At 52.7% G+C, this 20,140-nt stretch overlaps 1 protein-coding gene across 1 annotated transcript in view; it reads left to right on the forward strand.

Moving 5' to 3' along the window:
• DNAH1 (dynein axonemal heavy chain 1) overlaps nt 1-20,131 on the forward strand; it is a 67,976-nt gene extending 47,845 nt beyond the window's left edge. The window contains exons 50-77 of the mRNA XM_030458634.1: nt 107-278; nt 633-824; nt 1,346-1,456; nt 2,490-2,675; nt 7,388-7,579; nt 8,011-8,178; nt 8,787-8,978; nt 9,393-9,524; nt 9,750-9,875; nt 10,314-10,433; nt 11,206-11,355; nt 11,729-11,889; nt 11,990-12,215; nt 12,300-12,495; nt 13,115-13,266; nt 13,616-13,812; nt 14,224-14,368; nt 14,818-14,976; nt 15,418-15,549; nt 15,710-15,880; nt 16,247-16,426; nt 16,513-16,689; nt 17,437-17,607; nt 17,777-17,907; nt 18,320-18,464; nt 18,721-18,927; nt 19,286-19,520; nt 19,904-20,131. Coding sequence (XP_030314494.1) covers nt 107-278; nt 633-824; nt 1,346-1,456; nt 2,490-2,675; nt 7,388-7,579; nt 8,011-8,178; nt 8,787-8,978; nt 9,393-9,524; nt 9,750-9,875; nt 10,314-10,433; nt 11,206-11,355; nt 11,729-11,889; nt 11,990-12,215; nt 12,300-12,495; nt 13,115-13,266; nt 13,616-13,812; nt 14,224-14,368; nt 14,818-14,976; nt 15,418-15,549; nt 15,710-15,880; nt 16,247-16,426; nt 16,513-16,689; nt 17,437-17,607; nt 17,777-17,907; nt 18,320-18,464; nt 18,721-18,927; nt 19,286-19,520; nt 19,904-20,025 — 4,648 coding nt within the window. The 3' untranslated portion in view covers nt 20,026-20,131. The remainder of the gene's footprint in view (nt 1-106; nt 279-632; nt 825-1,345; nt 1,457-2,489; nt 2,676-7,387; nt 7,580-8,010; nt 8,179-8,786; nt 8,979-9,392; nt 9,525-9,749; nt 9,876-10,313; nt 10,434-11,205; nt 11,356-11,728; nt 11,890-11,989; nt 12,216-12,299; nt 12,496-13,114; nt 13,267-13,615; nt 13,813-14,223; nt 14,369-14,817; nt 14,977-15,417; nt 15,550-15,709; nt 15,881-16,246; nt 16,427-16,512; nt 16,690-17,436; nt 17,608-17,776; nt 17,908-18,319; nt 18,465-18,720; nt 18,928-19,285; nt 19,521-19,903) is intronic.
• Nucleotides 20,132-20,140: the final 9 nt, after the last annotated feature.

Genomic DNA, 20,140 nt, shown 5'->3' on the forward strand with positions numbered 1-20,140 from the left:
TTTACTCTTTCAGAGTTCAGGATAGTTCTGTGGAAGTAGGAAAGCTCTTTTGTCCTTGTGTTTAGAGCTAGTTGTAACATCTCTTTTCTGCACGCGTTTTCCTCAGCCCTATTGGAGAAGTCTTCCGCGCACGCTTGAGACAGTTCCCCTCTCTTGTGAACTGCTGTACCATCAACTGGTTCAACGAGTGGCCTGCTGAAGCCCTGCAGTGTGTTGCCTCCTCCTTTTTGAACGAGATCCCCCATCTTGGTGCTAGTACTGAAGAGGTTGATGGGATGGTGGGTGCCTCACTCAACACAGCTCCTGTATGCTCTGTGTGCCACATCTCTAGATACACAAAGACAATAGATGCTGGACACACCTGTAGAAACATCCTGTCCTGTAGCAGAAGCATTTCATGGCAGGGTCCTTCAAATACAGAACTGGTTAGCTTTTGTATACAAAAAAAAATACATAGGCATGTCATTTTGTCACTCCCTCTATGGCACTGGAGCCCACAGGCATATGTAAGCTCTGCAGTGACTGTATATTTAAGCTCCTCATAAGCCCCTTTATGCTCTCTGTGGCATCACAGACTTGCCTCCCACATGGTCAGTACTGAATTAGATTGTTGCTTTCCTTTCTCCCTGTAGATTCGAGTGTGTGTAGAAATACATCAGAGTGTGGCAGAAAAGTGCCAAGTGTACCTAGCAGAGCTGGGCAGACACAATTATATCACTCCCAAGAGCTACCTCGAGTTCCTCAGCATCTTCAATTCTCTGATTGAAAAGAAAAAACAGGAACTGAAGACAGCCAAGAACAGGATGCAAGGTGGCCTGGACAAGGTTGGTCCCTCACGCCTAGGGGAGCTTTGGGTCCTGCTTACCTGCTCTGACCAGTGTATGTGTAGTTGCAGAGATGCAGTGAGGTGCCCTGCACATCTCTGTAACAGCAGGAAACTCATGCTAAAGCAAATTAGAACTTTGCCTTCTGCCAGGGCCAGCCTGTCTGAAAGTCTAACAGCTCTGAAAGAACGATGGTCCCCAGTGTCTGGGGACTACGGACCTCTGTAGCATTTCATCTCTCGGGAAGTTCCTTATTGACCTTTTAATTGAAAGCTGTATGGCAGCAACATTGTTGTCCTTGCCTGACTGCCTCAGCTGATGACAGCCCTGGATGCCAGGCACCATTAGACACCACTGTTGGAAAGCAGACCTGAAGTGCCTGACTGCTGCTCAGAGTAGAGCCCAGGACAAGCCCTGCTTTGGAGAGCCTGAGCCTGGGCAGGGAGCACTTACCAGGGCAGCACAGTACAGCGCAGCCCATTCCTCAGGCTGTCCTCTCTCACTCTATTTTGCTCTTTCAGCTCCTGCAAACAGCAGAGGATGTAGCAAAGATGCAGGAGGAACTGGAGTCTGCCCGCCCTCTCCTGGCACAGGCAGCCAAGGACACAGAAGCAACCATGGAGCAACTACAGGTACAGCTGCTGAACACCCTGTACTTTCCAAGGCTGACTGCTCAGACTGGACAGAGGGCTTGGGGAGACCTTGTGGAGATTGTATGAAACCCTGCTTGATCTGACAGTAAAAAGGCCTTAGATTGGCACAGCAGGTATTTATGCAGGGGACCCCTTCTGCTGGGGTCCCAGCTCTGGTGTTAGTGGGGGCCAGGCACAGCCTACCAACCAGTTACTGGCAGAAGCAATGGCTCACACAACTCAGGGACAGTCAGACAAGCTACCAGCTCCCTTTCCTCACTGGTTTAGATCCGTGCAAGCACAGACTAGCAACACTACTAACACAATCCTCAGGTGGCCTAAGCAGCTATAAGACCAGACGGTTCCTCTACATCCCATCTCCAGGGAGCTTGATCCAACTGGAGCCTGCCCCTGCTCGCCCAAACCTCAGGGATTATCACACACAACAACTCATGCCCTTGCAGAAGAGGGAACTGTCCTGTGTTGGCTGTTCCCATCTTCCCTCCTCATGTTTCTCCCTTCCCAATCTCCTGCTGTGGGATAGCCAGAGTGAGACAGAGGGAACAGAGATGCTATCATCATACATGCAAAGGAAGAAGTGTTCCATGTTCCCACATAGCAGATAAAGATTTTGGTTATATTCTACATTCCCTTTTTGTCTCCAGGCAGTGTTTTAACCCTTGGGGTAGGCAGAAGTGAGAATTTCAGAAACAAAACCCTCATACCTCTTAGTCCTCCATCTGCCTGTGAATTTGCATTTCTATGCATCTTCTCCCTGTGCCAAAAGGAGAAAAAGGTAGAACAGCTAATTCCTGCAGAACTAACACTATTCCAGGTATGGCCAGACCTGGAGCTTGAGGATGATCTCTACTCATCTCTGTCAATACAATGCAGGAAGGGGATCCCCTCCAGTTAGGCCTCACAATGTCTCTGCTGAAAGAAAACAATCTTCCAGGGCAACTGTGATCCTTATCTAGCAAGCCAAAGGGGTGTTCTGGCTCCAGCATTCTTCTGAGGCTGTCTGGTGTTACAGGTGGACACAGCTGTGGCTGAGAAGACAAGAAGTGCTGTGCAGGCTGAGGAGAATAAAGCTAAAATGAAAGCTGAGACAGCCCAAGCCATTGCAGATGATGCTCAGAAGGACTTGGCTGAAGCCCTTCCAGCCCTGGATGCTGCTCTTGCCAGCCTGAGGAATCTCAATAAAAGTGATGTTACAGAGGTAACTGGGGTGAGGCAGAGGGTGGCAGAGCTGGATCCTGTTCTGGACAGCCTCTTACTTTGCAGCAGTTCTGCTTCCATAGGCTTGCAGGATCTCCAGGCTTTTCTGATGTCTCCATCCACCCCCCTGGGCTCACCATCTGGGCAAAAGCCCACACAGCTTTTCAGCTTCACTCCTTCAGAAGCAAGCAGGTGTGAGGGGCAGAGAGCAGCTGGCTCTTGGGTAGTACCAGCTTGTTCCAGAAAAAGAGTGTTGAGGAGGGCCCACCCCATGGTGCCTGTCTCTGGGGGTAGGTGGCAGGTACTACAACGCAGCCCTGAATGTTGACTGCAGAAAACAGGGACAGACCCAGCAGCACACTAACTGAACCAGCAGGCTCTTCTGAAAAGAGATTCATCACAGGCAGAGAGGAGGAAGAGGTAATGGCTGGTGGGTTGACTTCAAGGAAGGCTTGAAATAGGACAGTGAGAGAAAGGAGGGTGATTCTGAGCCAGGCAATTGTCCCAGCCCATAGCCAAGAGAGCAGACCAAGCAAGTGCAAGATTTCACTGCAGGGGTGTAACAGCCATGGAAGGGAGGGATGGGCTTATTGTTCTGCAATTGCAAATAACAGAACTTTTTATTTCCCACAAAACCATGGAAAACTCCTTTCCCCAGAAGGTGGGGAAAGACGCTTGCTCCCACCATCCATCCTCCTGTAGAACTGGCATGAGAAGTCTCCTGTCTGTAACAACACTTCCGGTGCCAACTCACAATGTGCATCAGTTTCTTACCCATCATCTAACCCAGCTGCAGGAAGCTCTTCATTGAAGGAATCAGCTCCCTGCTTCTTTTAAGCCCAGCTGTGACCCAAGGCACCTGTGACTGGAGCCAGGACCACCAGAGCTCTCTCTTGGTTGAGGATTGATAACCCAGCCCAACCAAAAGAGGACAACACTTTTATGGCAGGGAACAAGCATCCCTTTGACCTACTCCTTTGCACAGGGCAGCTCTGTCAGTGGGCCCTGGGAGGAAGCTGACAGCTGCTTCTCCAGCTCCTCCACCACCTCTCTCAGACGATCCTCATTGCAGTAAAAATACACATAAAGGTTGTGCTCTGTCTGCAACAGAGGATTCTCCAGAGACCTACGCTTGACCTTCAGGTCCCTCAGGAAGTCTGTCAGTATTCGGTAGAGTTTGTCCTGCATGGTGGTCACTTGCTGCATCAGCTTGGTGGTCTCCTGAGGGGCAGAGCCCAAACACATATGAACATGCAGAAACAGGGATTTCCTCCCACCTGGGGAACAGTTCAGCCCACGAAAAACAAACTAAACCTCTGTCTCTGGCCTCCAGACACATCCAGTCCAAGCAACCAAGGTAGCTTTACTGGGCCACCTTGGCTAAGGAACCCTAATCTCTATGCTTAACAGCACAGGTGACACAGTAGAAGTCACCTTTGTCTTTGACACTGCCTCACTGGGACAAGGCAAGGATCAGGCCAACCTGCTCTCCCTTGGTAGGCTGAGAAACAGGAAGTTCTCCTCCCTGCACCCAGGAAGGATGGCCCAGAGGGCTCCAGCTCCCTCCCAGCCCTGTGCCACCCAGCAAGGTCTGGTGGAGCAGTTCCTGCTTACCGGAGAAGAGAGCTGCAGCTGATTGGAGCTGTTGTACAGCAGCTGGTAGAGCACCTCTGTGGAGGACTCCAAGGACTCCAGGGCAGGAAACTGGGACATAGAAGCTGCTATCTTTGCTTCCAGTGCCCTCTGGTCTTGAACCAGCTGGGAACACTTGGCTGCTAGGGCCTCATAGCTGCAGAATTGCTGATTTGGTCCCACCAGCATGTCCCAGAGCCTGCAGGAGGGGACAGCCAGGCAGAGGTGTGAGCAGTGGACCAGTGCTGAGGAAGAACAGTGCTCGGGGTACAATGTGTGCTGTGGGACTGAGATGCAAGGAGCTGTGGGACATCAGTAAGAGGGCAGCCACTCCTGGTGAGCACCGTAAAGAACCAGGCTGGCTCAAGAGCCAGTCAGACACTCCTTGATGGAAGACACCAGCACCTACTACTCCAGAACTGTGCAGGGAAGACTGAGAAGCTCCTGTCAGTTCAGGGCACCCAACCAGAGAAAACACTTGCTCCAAGCATCTTGGGCTTCCTTCTGACCCAATTCTCCTTCTCCATGGCTGAAAACTTGCCTTTACAAACTCCATCTTCACATCCTAGGGAAACCTCTATTCTCCATACTCATTCCCTTCTCCCAGCTCATGCTTTGCTGCATCAGCCCAAGCCAGCCAGCAAAAAGCTTGTGCCATCTTCTGGGGAATTTTACACCACCATGGAGTGAAGGTGGCTCTGCACTGGCAAAAGGGCAGTGCTAGACTGTCTGATAGTTTGGGTCTGCTGCATGCCTCTCTCATTCCCATGCCATCTGTTTGTTCCTCTTGCACACATACACACACACAGAGGTCCTTACCTTACTGCATAGAGGTCTTTTGGGTCTGGACAATCCTTGTGGGAGGAGCTGGCATCTTTAAAGTATTCCCTCTGCTTCTGCAGCCTGACCTGGGCTTCTCTCATGGCAGTTTCTGTCTCCCTCACCTTAGCAGCTTTCTCCTCCATCTCCTTTCTCTCCCATTTCAGATGGAGCTCCAGCAGATCCAGGCGGCTTTGCTGGCCCAGCAGCCCTGCAGCTGCTTTCTTTTGCCTCGTGGCAACGTTTTGCAGAAAGGCAGCTTCCAGGCCAAGCTGCCTCTGCAGGACAGGCAGGCAAGAGATGTGTGCCTCTGCCTTCAGCAGGGCTGGCAGCTTGTGGTTCAGGATCTGCCTGATGTTGCAGTGCAGGGCATGAAGCTTCTTCTGGTGCCCGGCAGCCTGGCTGCAGAGCTCTGCCTCCACTGCGGACTGTGCGGGGGTAAGACAAGAGAGGCTGGGGTCAGGGTGCAGTCTGACTGCTCTGCCACCCCCTCCTGGCATGTCAGCCATGCTCCAGCATTTGACAGGAGGAGCTGCCTGCAGCATGGGCAGATCCTGCCACAAAGGTGGAGGAAAGGAAGCACTGGCCCTACCTGGTTCTTCTCGAGAGCTTCCATAGTCTTCTGGACCCACTCCAATGCAGCAGAGTTGGCTTCCACTTTTGCTGACATGACTATAACCTCCCTCTGGGCACAGATACGTGCTTTCTTTATTTGGCTCAGCTCCTTCCAGAAACTGTCTTGGTCCTCCAGTAGCTTATCACCATCAGTCCCAAGGCTTTTTGGCATAGTTGTTTGCTTGGTGTCTGTTCTCTTTGTGGCTTCCTGGCTGTCATCTCTCTCCTCCTCATTGTTCACAGTCAACATGTCTTTCCCATTCCTCCCTTCCCCTAGCAGCTCTGCCATCGAGTCTTGGACCAGTATTCCTTGACCTGCTGGTGACCTCCATGGTGTCTTTGCACACTCTTGATAAGGAGCTTCTCTTCTTTCTTCTGGTATTTTCCAGTCTGAGTCCCTTTCTGTCCCAGCCTCGATCCTTTCCTTCTCTCCCGGTGCACTTTCTCCATGAGCGTTTGAAGCCTGAGCACTCTCTGGCAGGATCTGCTGGATTAACTTCTCAAACCTGTCAGTGACTTGTTGTTCTACCTCTAGGTAAGGGCCAAGATCCATCTCACACAGCAGTGCTGGTGGCTGGCCTTTCCCCATGTCCCCATACCATTCTGCCAGCTGCTTTGCAGTCTTGCTGATCTGCCTCAGGACAGCACTCGTTTGGACAATCTCCATTTCTAAGTCCATCTGAGCCTTCCTCAGATCCTGATTCACTGCTTTCTCCTCCTCCTCCTCCAAATACCTCAGCTGCTGCTGCAGGTTGGCTGCCAAAGCCTTCATCTTCTCATGCCTCCAGAGCTGACGGTTCCGATAGTCCTCCAGCTCCTGAAGCTCCTGCTGCAGGTCCTCCTGAGAGGGACCCTCATCCTCTGGTACCATTCTTGGGAGCTGTGAAACCTGGCAGCACATCTGCAGCGCCCGCTCCAGAGCGTTGCCTTCCAGGATGGGTTTGCCTGCAGCCAGCAGAGCCTCATAGGCTTCCACCTCAGCTGGACTCAGCACGTTCTCCTCAGTCACTGTGCTGCAGAACCACTCAATGAACTCACTTGTCTGAGGGCAGTCAAAGAGCCAGTCAAAGTCCTTCTCACAGAGGGTGTCTGCATGGGGGTAGACCAGCCTCAGCGTCGCCATGAACTTTGCCCCTCTGTTGACTTTGTTTTCCAGTGGGAAGTCCTGGGAGTTTCTCTGGCTGGACATGGTGAGGATGGTCAGTACTAGAAGGGAAAAAGCAGGAGTCGTCCTTAAGGGTCCTGGCAGCCAGAGCAGCACTCTTTGCTGAGGATAAACTCAGCCCTCCACAGGTGTTACAGACCATCTTAAGGAATGCAGCACACAGCCCACAGAGGAAGGGACCATGCCCCACATCCATACATCTCCTACCCAGGACCATACAGATTTAGCTCCTTTCCTAAGACATCTCCAGCCTGTAAGAGATACCTGTCAGAGCATCAGGGCAGGCTTTTTCACCCTACCTACAGTTTGTTCCATGCCATTTCTGGTAACCATCTTTCCCTTCTAATATCTCTCTACTTTCTGCCCGTGCATTGCATCCTCTAGACATCCTGCCTCTGGTCCTACTCCCCCCTGGGCTAGCTGAAGGGTGAGCACCTCACTGAGAGCCTGGTCAACCCACTGTCTCTGTTTGGGCTTTGAAGGTACGAGCAATGCAGCGGCCTCCTCCTGGTGTGAAGATGGTGATTGAAGCTGTCTGCATAATGAAGGGAGTCAAGCCCAAAAAGGTGGCAGGAGAAAAGCTAGGCACTAAGGTGGATGACTACTGGGAACCAGGCAGGGGCCTTCTCCAGGACCCAGGGAAGTTCCTGGACAGCCTGTTTAAGTATGATAAGGTAAGTGGTGGCAGAGGGAAGCTGTGACCAGGGATTAGATATTGCTTCACAGAGATCCTTCTCAAAGCAGTGTAGCTTAGAGGTCTTTGTAGGCAGCACCCTTCAGCAGCACAGAGGATGAGAATGCATTTGGCCTGGAAATCCTCATGTCAGCTGGCTGCACTTGAGCAGTGGGACCCAGACACACAGGTCCTTTCCTTTTGTCCCTCTGCTCATTCCACGTGTAAGAGCTGGATGGAAATGGTATGGGAAGGGATTTACCAAGTCCTACAGCCAGGCCTCAATATGCAACAATTTGATTCCTCTTGCTCCAATGCAATGCCTTAACAACCCTGCCAGCTCATCTGGAGAAGGCCTTTGAAACCCTCCTCAGTTAGATCACAGGCACCACCATCACCAGTCTCTCCTTTATCTCCCACCATTCTTTGTAGGACAATATTGCAGACAGTGTGATCAAGGCCATCCAGCCCTACATTGACAATAAGGACTTCCAGCCAGCTGCCATTGCCAAAGTCTCCAAAGCTTGCACCTCCATCTGCCAGTGGGTGCGTGCCATGCACAAGTACCACTTCGTGGCCAAGGTCGTGGAACCCAAACGGGTAAGAGACAGCATGACCCAGTGGGTGTTGAAGGACATGGGAACTAGCAGCTCTCTTCTGCAGGAGATGCTAAAAGTCACAGATCAGGACTTAATAATCAGACCAAGCCTTAAGCAGAGCCAAAGCCTCCAAACCCATTAAAGTAAAAGAAATCAGCCTAGAATGTGCTGGGACAGAAAGAATACTTTATTCTTAGTGCCAGGCTCCTGGCTCAGCAGAAACTGTACTTACAGAAACATTCCCACATCTCACTTGTTTCAGCCTTAATCCTCCCCAAACCCAGCTATTTTTTTGTTACTCTTTCAAGGCAAGCAGAGGAACCTTTCCTCCTTTTCACCAGCTGGCCACATCATGAACTTGTGTGAGCTAACACAGCCTCTTGGCTTTTAGGAGCTATGTAGAAATGCCCTCTTCACCCCTACTTTCACTTCTGGGGATGCAGAACATTCCCCTGGAGTTAGGCAGATCAACCTTTGTTGTACCAGGAAGGATCTCAGCACCAGCTAGTGCTTTTATGGAATGGTCTTGCTTTGAGGTCTCTGGCTTTCTTGGGGAAGAGCCTGACCACATGCCCCCCATACCCACTGTTTTCTTGTGCATCTCCCCAGCAAGCATTGAAGGAGGCAGAAGAGGACCTGCGTGCCACCCAGGAGGTCCTTGATGAAGCCAAAGCACGCCTGAAGGAGGTTGAAGATGGCATTGCTGCACTGCAAGACAAATACAATAAGTGCATAGCCAAGAAGGAAGAGTTGGAGATGAAGTGTGAACAGTGTCAGCAGAGACTGGTCCGTGCCGACACGGTAAGGGACAGAGCTGGGCTCTGGCTGCTTAGATGAGACAACCTGATTTCAGGTAAAGCAGCACAGTGGTGAGCACATCTGTGCGCTTGCAGCTCATGGCAATCCTAGGTTGAAGCTTCCTGGCCAGGTCTTAGCAGCACAACAGGACTGGGGAAGCTAACTAACCTGGCACTGCTATGAAAAGCTGCTGTCCTCCTGTGTGCAGCATCTTCTGCCAGTAACACATCTCCAGATCAAGAGCAGCTCAGTAATCCCAGGATTAAATTCTCAAAGCTGGGGACATAATACAGGAGATGGCAGGGGCCACCCTGCAACCCCTGTTCAAAGTCATCTGCAGCATTACCCAGAGAGCAGCAGGTCAGGACCCATGGTTAGACCACACAGCAGCTCTCATGTGTGCACCTTATTCCACAGCTCATCAACAGCCTGGCTGATGAGAAGGTGCGCTGGCAGGACACTGTAAAGAACCTGGATTACAAGATCAACAACATTACTGGGGACTTGCTGGTTGCAGCTGGCTTTGTGGCCTACCTGGGACCTTTCACGGTGAGTGTGCAGTGCTCCCTGGGGAGGCTCTCAACTGCTTTGCTCCCTTGGCCTCTTGCTGACCAAATCAACTGAAAGAATAGGGCAAGAAGGTGAAAAATCGCTCTTGGATCTCTCATTGTTTGTCCTAGGGGGTCCTGTTTGAGTGGAAACAGGAAGGTTTAGATGCTCACAGCAGATGAGCTGCTATTAAAAGAAAGGCTATGATGGTGCTTCTCTTGGCAGGGACACTACCGCACAGCTCTGTGCCAGCAGTGGCTGGGGAAGCTGTCAGAAAACAACATTCCTCACACAGAGGAGCCCAACCTCATCAGCACCCTTGGAGATCCTGTGGAAATCCGCTCCTGGCAGGCAAGTTGCAGAAAAAAACAATATTGAGGTTGGAGGTGTCTCAGACAAAGGCTGAAACACTCCCTAGGACCACCTGTATCAAAGAACAGGCCCCAAACCAGACAACTCCATAACATCCAAGAGCCTCCACACTGCAGAGCTGGAACTGCTGCTTGTGCTCCTTGTACATTGAGCCCAAGAGGAGCTGGCAGCAGCAAGAAGCAGCCCTGAGGGCATCAGAGGCTTTCCCTTTACAAACCAGAGGCTGAGAGCAAAGCCCTCCCTGTAGCCTGCCCAAGCACAGCTCTGTTCCATGTCTCAGCTCAGCAGCTTCAGGCAGAGCTGCAGCTCTGGGCTCAGATGATATCCATCACACTGTGGCCAGGGCAGGAAGGGCTTCTGTCTCGTCAGCTGCATTGTGCTACCAGGTGTTCTCAACAGCTTTTTCTACCCCATTAGGTTGCTGGTTTACCCAACGACACCCTGTCTGTGGAAAATGGGGTAATAACGCAATTCTCCCAGCGCTGGACTCACTACATAGATCCCCAAGGACAAGCAAACAAGTGGATCAAGAATCTGGTAAGAGTATGGGGAGGAGAGCCAGGTCCACCAGGACCTGGGGGAAGCAGGTTTCTGCCAGGAGGTGCACAGAGCAACCTCAGGCTTTGGGCTTCAAAGCTGCAAGACCCAGCACTGTCCTAGCCCAACCTCCCCAGCACCAGACTGGCTCCATATCTGTAGTCATCCCATATGAATTTCCCTGCTAGGGACAAGCAGCACAGGGCAGGAGCGCAGGGCCCTGCTGTAAGCCAGTGAGGTATCAAATTCCCGCTCTGGCTCTCCACCAGGATTCTGGAGGCACTACATCCTTCACCACACCTTAGAACAAACAGTCTAACACTAGCATCTCCTATAAAAGCTTTTAGGGTTCCCAGGACAGAAGGGATCTCAGGGAAATATTACCTGGCTAGTGACCCCAGTCCTTGCCACCAGAGCACTAGAAACACAAACCTTCTCTCTCTACAGAGAGCCACCCACTGCCCTTTTGAAAAAGTATCAGGCTGGAGGCCTGGGCAGCTGCTCCTTGTTTGCTCCCTGGGAGCTTTTCCCGCGCACCTGCTCTCACTTTGCAGGCAAACAAGCTCTAAGTTACCAGTGTGAGGCTCTGCAGGAGTGGTCACATGGACTAAACTTGTCAAAATAGCAAAAAAACATCCAAACAGGAAAGTATATTATTTCTGTTGGTCGAGGGAGCTAAATCCACCTAGTGAGAGGTGCAAGATGCAGCAGGGCTGGATGTGAAGGTGGGCAGGACACCCTAGGGACCCTGCCTGCCCCTGCTGCTTTTCAGGAGAAGGTGAACAGCCTGGAGGTGTCCAAGCTGAGCGACCGGGACTTCCTCTCCATTCTGGAGAATTCCATTACCTTTGGGAAGCCCTTCCTGCTGGAGAATGTTGGCGAGGAGCTGGATCCAGCCCTGGAGCCAGTCCTGCTGAAACAGGTCCTGTCTCACCATGGGAAGGAGGGGCAGTGGGCACCTTGCTGGGCTGTAGGGGGAACTGGGACATGGTGGGTTTGTAGGTCTCTGTGGGCATGTGTCACTCACATGGATGCTGCCTGTTCTGTGCTTGCACATCTTGGCCAAGGCTCCAACATGCTGGCAGCCTCCTGCACACCCTGCTCTTCTGACATCAGGTATCTTTGCCTGGGAGGCAGAGCCATGGAATACAGCTGCTCCTTCAGGTCTTCCATGTCCTCTGTCCAGGGAGCCTTCAGACTCTCATCACTGCAGAGCCCAGGGCACAGCAGGATTTCTTCCCTTACAAGAGGTGTAGCTAACCCAGTATTCCTGTATTTCTCTCTCTCTGGTACAGACCTTCAAGCAGCAAGGCAGCACTGTGCTGAAGCTGGGGGATGCAGTAATCCCATACCATGAGAGTTTCAAGATGTACATCACCACCAGCCTGCCCAACCCTCACTACAGCCCCGAGATCTCTGCAAAGCTTACCCTCATCAACTTCACCCTCTCACCCAGGTACCTGCTTACCCTAATAGGTGCCCATGCTGCCCAGCCTCATTCCTCAGAGCCCTCAAGCCTATTGCCCCCACCCTCACCTCCATGGCTTTTGTTGTAGTGGTTTGGAAGACCAACTGCTGGGTGAAGTGGTAGCTGCAGAGCGTCCTGACTTAGAAGAAGCTAGGAACCAGCTCATTGTTAGCAATGCCCAGATGCATCAGGAGCTGAAGAAGATAGAAGATCAGATCCTGTACCGGCTCAGCACCTCTGAAGGAAATCCTGTAGATGACTTGGAGCTCATCAAAGTGCTGGAGGCATCTAAGCTCAAGGCAGGAGAAATCCAGGTCAGAGATGGAGGTCCTCTCCCCCTGAAGCTGTGTATCCTCTGCTATCACTGCACTGACCACAGCATCCTTTGTGTCCTCTAGGCCAAGGTAGTGGCAGCAGAGCAGACAGGGAAGGACATCAATGTCACCCGCCTGCAGTATGTGCCTGTGGCCGTCCGCTCCCAGATTCTCTACTTCTGTGTCTCAGACCTGTCTAATGTGGACCCCATGTACCAGTACTCACTTGAGTGGTTCCTCAACATCTTCCTGATGGGGATCAGCAATTCTGAGAAAGCAGGTGCCAGCCCAAACAGTCCCCTCCTCTCCTCTTCATCACCCCACATTCCTGGTCTAGTGGCAGCAGAAGTTAGGACACATGCGCAGTCAAGGCAGATGTGGCCTCTTGCATTAGCTCCCAACATGGTCCAGAACTTACCTGGTTTTGTCTACATAGCCAGGGAAGATGTAGCTGCAGCCTGCCCCCTTGCCTTTCCCTTCCCCACCATTTCTCTGCTGCCCTGTCTGACCAGGCAGGAGGGATGTCAGTGCCAGGGGACAGGCCATCCTGGTACCTGTGGGACCTGCTTCTCACAGAGCCAACTCCTGCACAGCTCCTGGCTGTTGCTATCAGGCCAGGGGCACCTTTCCCTACCCAGCAGTGCCTGTTGGGCAGGTTGGTGGTGGGTGGGCACACAAAGGCTGCAGCAGTGAGGTGTGGCCTCTCTCCTGGGGCTGGGGTAGTGTTTTCTTCTGTGTGCCAAGTCTCACAGCCTTGTGCTTTTACCAAAACTTCTGTGCCAAGTCTGTGTTTGAGAGCAGCATTTGGGCAGGGTGCAGGTGTGCCTCATGAACAGATACCAACAGCCATAACACTCACCACTTTTGTCTGGTTGTTGCCCTTTTTTTTTTTTTTTCAGACGACCTGACGGAGCGGATCACAAACATCAACAACTACATCACCTTCAGTCTGTACAGCAACGTGTGCCGTAGCCTCTTTGAGAAGCACAAGCTCATGTTTGCCTTCCTGGTTTGTGTGCGGATCCTGATGAATGATGGGCAGATTGATATGGTGAGCAAGGCACCTTGGTCCTTGAGCCTTGTTCCCTGTGGCTGGGGGTGGCCTTGGCAGGCTGGTGGGCAAACCCAGGGCCTCTCCCTTCCCTTGGATCCCAAACTTCTCCGTGTCTGTAAGCAGTTGAAGGGTGTACGTAGGGATTAGAAAGTTGAGAAATACTAGTGGCAGCTGAACAGTGATGTTGATCTCACCACACTCTGCAATTTGCTTACTCCTCAAGACATACATCCGGCAGGAGAAGCAGCCAGAAAGTTACTACAGGATTTTCACTGGATATGGCACAAACCCACGTGCCTCAGGCAGGTAGGCTGTAATCCATAACCATATCTTATCCTGTTCCCAGGAAGAGTGGCGGTACCTGCTGTCAGGAGGGACCATAAAGGAGATGAAGGAGAACCCAGCTCCAACCTGGCTGAATGAGAGAGCATGGGGAGACATCCTGGCCTTGAGCAACCTAGAGAAATTCTCCAGCTTTGCCAGTGATTTTGCAGACAACCTCGTAATGTTCAGGGCCATTTTTGACAGCCCCAAGCCTCACAGGCAAGTGCCTTCTGCTTTGTCAGCTTACCTGAACTGTGCCCAGCAGGTAGTGTCCTTGGGATAGCAAGAGGAGACAGTACAGCTGCAGAGATGGCTCTGATCCCTGGGCAGTGCCATACAAGGAGGATGATGAGGCATTGCCTTGTCTCCTCCAGGGTAGCCCTTGCTTGTGAGTGTTGCTTGCCCAAGGCAGAGCTACAGAAGACCTTAGCCCAGAAGTATTTGGTGCTTCCCCAGTGGAAGAAGCTCTGGCTTGCTTGCTGATAGTTTCAAAGCTATAGTCAACTTCAGCCAAGGGACTAAAAGCTCCTTGCCCCTTCTGAAACCCCAGTGACTCCCTACAGGCAGCTTGGGTGCTTCTTGGGGAGCCACAGGATATGGCACCCAGAAATGCACCTAATTGCTTTGCAGAGCACCCCTGCCTGGGAAGTGGGAAGCAGAGCTTGATGCCTTCCAGAAGCTGCTGGTTCTGCGGTGTCTGCGGGGAGATAAGATCACCAATGCCATGCAGGACTTTGTGGCACTGAAGCTGGACCGGCGCTTCGTTGAGCCTCAGGTGACCAGCACCAAGGATGTGCTGCTGGGGCCAGGCCTGGAAGCAGGAGTGGAACAGGAGGCCTGGAGCTTGCTGTCAATGGGCCATCAGCATTTCCCAGCTGCAGTGAGGCTGCTCGTGCCTCTCTGCAGCCACAGTGTTCCCACAGCTGGTTCCCCACTTATGCCTTAGACAAGGGATGTCCTACTTAATGTCCACCAGGTGAACCACAGTGGGAGGGGAAGAAGTTCAGGCATGCAAGGGGAGAGATTGAATGACAACTGGGGAAGTGGTTACTGCCCTGAGCCTAACACTGCCGCAGCAGAGCTGTACGAGTCCCTTACTGAATATGTTTCTGGCCTCTACACCCAAGAGCATGCCAGTGCCTTGGAGAGGAGCTGGAGGCCAGGCAGGGTGAGAAGGTGCTGCACATGATGCTCCTCCACTCTGACCAACTTTCTGTGTTCCAGACCTCTGACCTCTCCGTCGTCTTCAAGGATTCTGCTGCCACCACCCCCCTGGTGTTTGTGCTGTCCCCAGGCACTGACCCTGCTGCTGACCTCTACAAGTTTGCTGAAGAAATGAAGTTCTCCCAGAAGCTCTCTGCCATTTCTCTGGGCCAAGGCCAAGTAAGCTGCCAGTGCCCAGCTGGGGCAGTGCTGTCCTGATCTGGCACTCCCAGTGATCTGGCCTCTCTCAAAGGAGGTCAAACACCCTTGCAGCACAGTGAAATCACCCTCCTGCCCCAGACCCATTACTCACCAACCTTCTGCTAACCTGAGGAGCCAATTTTGGGGAGGGGGGGCTGCAGTAATTTCCCCATTAGTGCCCTCTAACTTCCAAATCCATCTCCAGTTCTTCCATTCCCTCCACCCTCCCACACAGGCTTGCAAACCCTGTAGAAGGGCCTTTGCTGTGCCATCAGAGAGCAAAGATCCAGTTGAGCCAGGGAGACAAAGCCAGGCTCACTGGAAAATGGTCCTTTCACTCAGCCGCTCCCTCCCTGCCCAGCTCAGCAGGGCACAACCCTCAGTAGAGAGTCTCTGATCTCTTCTCATCTGCCTCCTCAGGGCCCCCGTGCTGAAGCTATGATGCACAGTGCCATGGAAAAGGGCAACTGGGTCTTCTTCCAGAACTGCCACCTGGCCCCCAGCTGGATGCCTTCCCTGGAGAGACTCGTTGAGGGCATTGACCCCAGCAAGGTGAGCAGTTTTACTGAGTAGCCTCCCTGCTACTGGGAGGATCCTGGATCTAGTTTGACCCCATCCACGTGTTTCTTGTAAGACCAGAGGGTCAGAGAAGAAGCAGCTGCACTGGCTGTGCATGCACCCTTTGAGCACTTGCTGCTTTCTGGATTTCCAGGTGCATCAAGACTTTCGCCTCTGGCTCACCAGTCTACCAAGCAAAGACTTCCCTGTGTCCATCCTCCAGAATGGCTCCAAGATGACCATCGAGCCCCCCCGCGGGGTCAAGGCCAACCTGCTCAAGTCCTACGTTAGTTTCACTGATGACTTCTTGAATTCTTGCCCCAAGGTAAGACCCAGGTTATGCTTTGGTTTGCTGTCTCCAGCCCATGCCTGCTCCAGTGTATGCTTTCCAGTGGAGCTCTCATGCTAGAGAAGGGCTGGTGGTGTTTCTCATAAGCCCATATCTATCCTGTGATGGATCAGAAGTTTGGAAGCAACTGGGTTGTGAAGGCCTGGCATAAGACACTGGAAACTCTCTTTAAGCAAGGGAGTGGGTCCCAGCCTTGCTCAGCTCAGCAGCCTGAGGTGTGCATCTCTCCAGGCTCCACAAAATTAGCATATCTCCTCTGCCAGGGCCCAGTAGGAACTGACCCCATCCCAGGATGCCTCCTCCCAAGCCAAGCACCTTTTCTCCCTCTTCCCATTTCCACAGGTCACAGAGTTTAAATCCCTGTTGCTGTCACTTTGCTTCTTCCATGGAAACATGCTGGAGAGGAGAAAGTTTGGGCCTCTAGGGTTCAACATCCCCTACGAGTTCACAGATGGAGACCTCCGCATCTGCATCAGTCAGCTGCAGATGTTCTTGAGTGAATATGCTGAAGTCCCCTACAAGGTAAGTGTGTGAGCTGTCCCCTTCTGTGGGGGCAAAGGGCTCATGGTGCACACACAGGTCCAAAAGCCATGGTGTGTCCCTCACAGGTCCTGAAGTACACGGCTGGGGAGATCAACTATGGTGGCCGTGTGACTGATGACTGGGACAGGCGCTGCATCATGAGTATTTTGGAAGATTTCTACAAGCCTGAGGTTTTAACTCCTGAGTTTACCTATTCTGAATCAGGGATCTACAAGCAGATCTGTACTTCTTCTGACCTCAATGTAAGTACTCAGGTAACAAATTGCAGGTTATATAGTCAGGAGGATCATCATAGTGCAAAGGGGATCTACTGCTCCCTGAAGCCCTCTGCATTTCTGCTTCCCTGGAGGAATATAATCTTGTAAGAACCTGGGGATATTCAACTGCTTTCAGGAAGCTGCATCTGTTTCCAGCAACAGGAAGAAAATCTTGTCTCTGTGCACAGGAGGTGGTAGCAGCTAGCAGCAGAGTTCCCCAGATGAAAGCTTTTGTACTCTGAATCATTTTGGTATCACATACCTTAGAGTAGCTGAGGAGCTCTGCAGGAGGCTCAGCAGGAAGCTCACTGCCAACTGCCCATTGCTACAGCACACTTGCTTCTACCCAAGTGCAATCTAACTGCCCAGCCAGACCCCAAACCATGGCCTCCACTCAGCCACAAAACCTGGCTTGGAGGAGCTGCCACCCCAGTGCCCCGAGTCCTGGGTCATCACTCTGGGCACAAAGAAGCTGTCCCTAAGTCAAAGCTGTGAGTTGTGTTACCTGACCATAAGAGGGGACAAAGAGCTGCATAAAAGTAAGATAAATGAGTCTCAAACACTTAAGGAGTATCTTCCAACTGAGTCTGTGGTCTGCTGGGCTTAGATCTGCTGGGTTTAGCTTAACCAGCAATCTTCACTCTTTTGGGCCAGGCCTGTGGCAGCCCAAAGGGGCACCACAGCTTTATCCCAGTGTTCTTGGCCTCCCAGCCTTTGTGGGTTCTTCTCCAGGGTTACCTCCAGTACATCAAGAGCCTGCCTCTCAATGACAGCCCTGAGCTATTTGGGTTACACGACAACGCCAACATCACCTTCGCTCAGAACGAGACCTTTGCTCTGCTGGGGGCCATTACACAGCTGCAACCCAAGACCTTGATGGTGGGAGGCCACAGCAGGGAGGAGGTGGGTGCCCCAGTCCCTTTCAGTGCTCTGGGCCAGTGCCTGGTACAGGCAGTGAGCTCAAACACCAACTCTCAGCAGGTGCCACCTTGTCTGCTGGGTGCTATCCAGGCGTTGGCTCTCCCCCTGCTTGGCCAGGAGGATGCTTACCCAGTTGCTGCCTTTCTTCCAGCTTGTGGAGGAGACCTCCAAGGACATCCTGGCAAAGCTGCCTGGCTCCATGAACCTGCAGGAGGTGATCCAGAAATACCCACTGCTCTACGAGGAGTCCATGAACACAGTGCTGGTGCAAGAGGTGATTAGGTAAAAACCCTGTGGGATCATGTCCTGGGCACAGCAGAGAGGCCCCTGCTCCCATCCACCTGCATGGAACTTCATTGCTGAGCATAGAAGTAGGGGTGACAGCCCAGCTAACAACTGTGTTGTTCCAGATAGGACCTTCAGCTGATCCCTGTCCTGTGGGGACTGCTCAGTGTCTCCATCCACTACTGTCAGCAATGCGGGGTTGGGAGCAGCTGTGAGACCCCCATTAGAAGGAGGTGGAGTTACAGAATCACAGAATCACCTGGGTTGGGAAGGATCTCTGAGATCAAGTCCAATCCTTAATCCACTATCACTGTGGTTACCAGACCATGGCACTGAGAGGGTTTCACTTGTCCCAGGGAGAGGTGGGTGATAAACCACTGCCCTGAGTCACTCTGCTCTTTCTCTGTAGGTACAACAAGCTCCTGCAGGTGATTGTGCAAAGTCTGAATGATTTGCTGAAAGCTCTCAAGGGCCTGGTGGTGATGTCCTCTCAGCTGGAGATGATGGCCAGCAGCTTGTACAACAACAGTGTTCCTGAGATCTGGAATGCCAAGGTACGTGTCCTGGCTAGCCCAGCTGTCCCCCCCGCAGGCAGGGGAATGGGTCATCAGCTACCACAGCTGGACTGGGCTGTCTCACGTGGAGCTGGCTTTTGCTCCCCGGGCATGAAGATGTCTCCTGCTGAATGCAGTTGTTCCCAGCCCCAGGCTGGATGAATCCCTGGGCTCTGGGCAGCTGTCAGCAACTGGAGCACAAGGCCTGAGATGTCCCTGGTTGCTCTCAACACCTTCCTCTCTGCGTGCCTTGCAGGCCTACCCATCGCTGAAGCCCTTGGCATCCTGGGTGAATGACTTGGTGCAGAGGATTGAATTCCTGCAGAAATGGATCAACCACGGGACCCCCTCTGTGTACTGGATCAGTGGGTTCTTCTTCCCACAGGCTTTCCTCACCGGGACACTGCAGAACTTTGCCAGGAAGTCTGTCGTCTCCATTGACACCATCTCATTTAGTTTCAAGGTCAGTAAGTCAGCCAGAAGTTCTGAGATTTTCTGGTTGTTTTTTTTTTTTTTTAATCTGCTGCTAAAAGGCCACAAAGGCAGTTCTACCCCTGACCTGCTCAAGCAGTGAAGCTGCTCACTGCACAGCTGCCCATGGACCCCATTGCTCCCTTTATGCTTGCACACCCACCCACTCTGCCAAACACCTCCAGGGGTAAGCACAGGCTGCTCTGCATTTCCAGACCTGCTCACAGCCCCGAGATGCCCCAAGACCCAGCATGGCCCCCCCAGGACGGGGACAGCCTAAGGGGGTCCCTGGGGCTGTGTCCCCCCAGGCCAGGCCTCACTCAAGGCCCCTGGCCCCCTCTCCTCGGCAGGTGATGAAGGAGCCGGTGAGCGAGCTGAGGCACCATCCCGAGGAAGGCTGCTACATCCATGGCTTGTTCCTGGAAGGCGCCCGCTGGGATCCTGATGAGTTCCAACTGGCTGAGTCACGTCCCAAGGAGCTGTACACGGAGATGGCTGTCATCTGGCTGCTCCCTGTCCCCAACCGCAAGCCTCCAGCCACTGGCATCTACCTCTGCCCCATCTACAAGACTCTTACCCGTGCAGGTAGGTGCCCTAAAGGCAGGTCTACAGAAGAAGGGAGGGTGTAGAAGCAGCTGGGAAAGGCAGCCAGGAGGAGGCTGCAGGAGTTCCTCCTGCCACACGCTGGCACTGGGTGAGGCAGTCCAGCTGCTGACACCTTTTCATCCAGGGAAGAAAAGGTTTCTCCTGCTGTGGTTGTAGAGTCAGAAGCAGCCAGGCAGCAGTGCCTCTGGCCAGACTCTCCTCAAGCCCACAACCAAAAACACCCAATCCTGTTTGCCCAACCCTGCTCAGCCTGTCACCTGGCATAAGGATGGGAAGGGGGATCTGACACAGGCACAGGGTCACCTGTATGGGACTCCCTGGGCTGCAGTACCACCCTCCTGCCCCTCCTTCCCCCATTACAGGCACGCTGTCAACAACAGGCCACTCCACCAACTACGTGATTGCAGTGGAAATCCCTACAGACAAGCCGCAGAAGCATTGGATCAAACGGGGCACAGCCTTGATCTGTGCCCTGGACTTCTAGCCAGAAACCCCACCCGGCCCAGGAACCCAGACTGAGGGCCTGAGCCAGGGCAGGCAGCTGCTCCCTCTCTCCTGCTCCCCAAGCTGCAGCAATAAATTAAGTTCTACTCCACCAT

The sequence above is a fragment of the Calypte anna genome, chromosome 12 (genome assembly GCF_003957555.1).
Source record: "Calypte anna isolate BGI_N300 chromosome 12, bCalAnn1_v1.p, whole genome shotgun sequence".
NCBI lineage: Eukaryota > Metazoa > Chordata > Aves > Apodiformes > Trochilidae > Calypte > Calypte anna.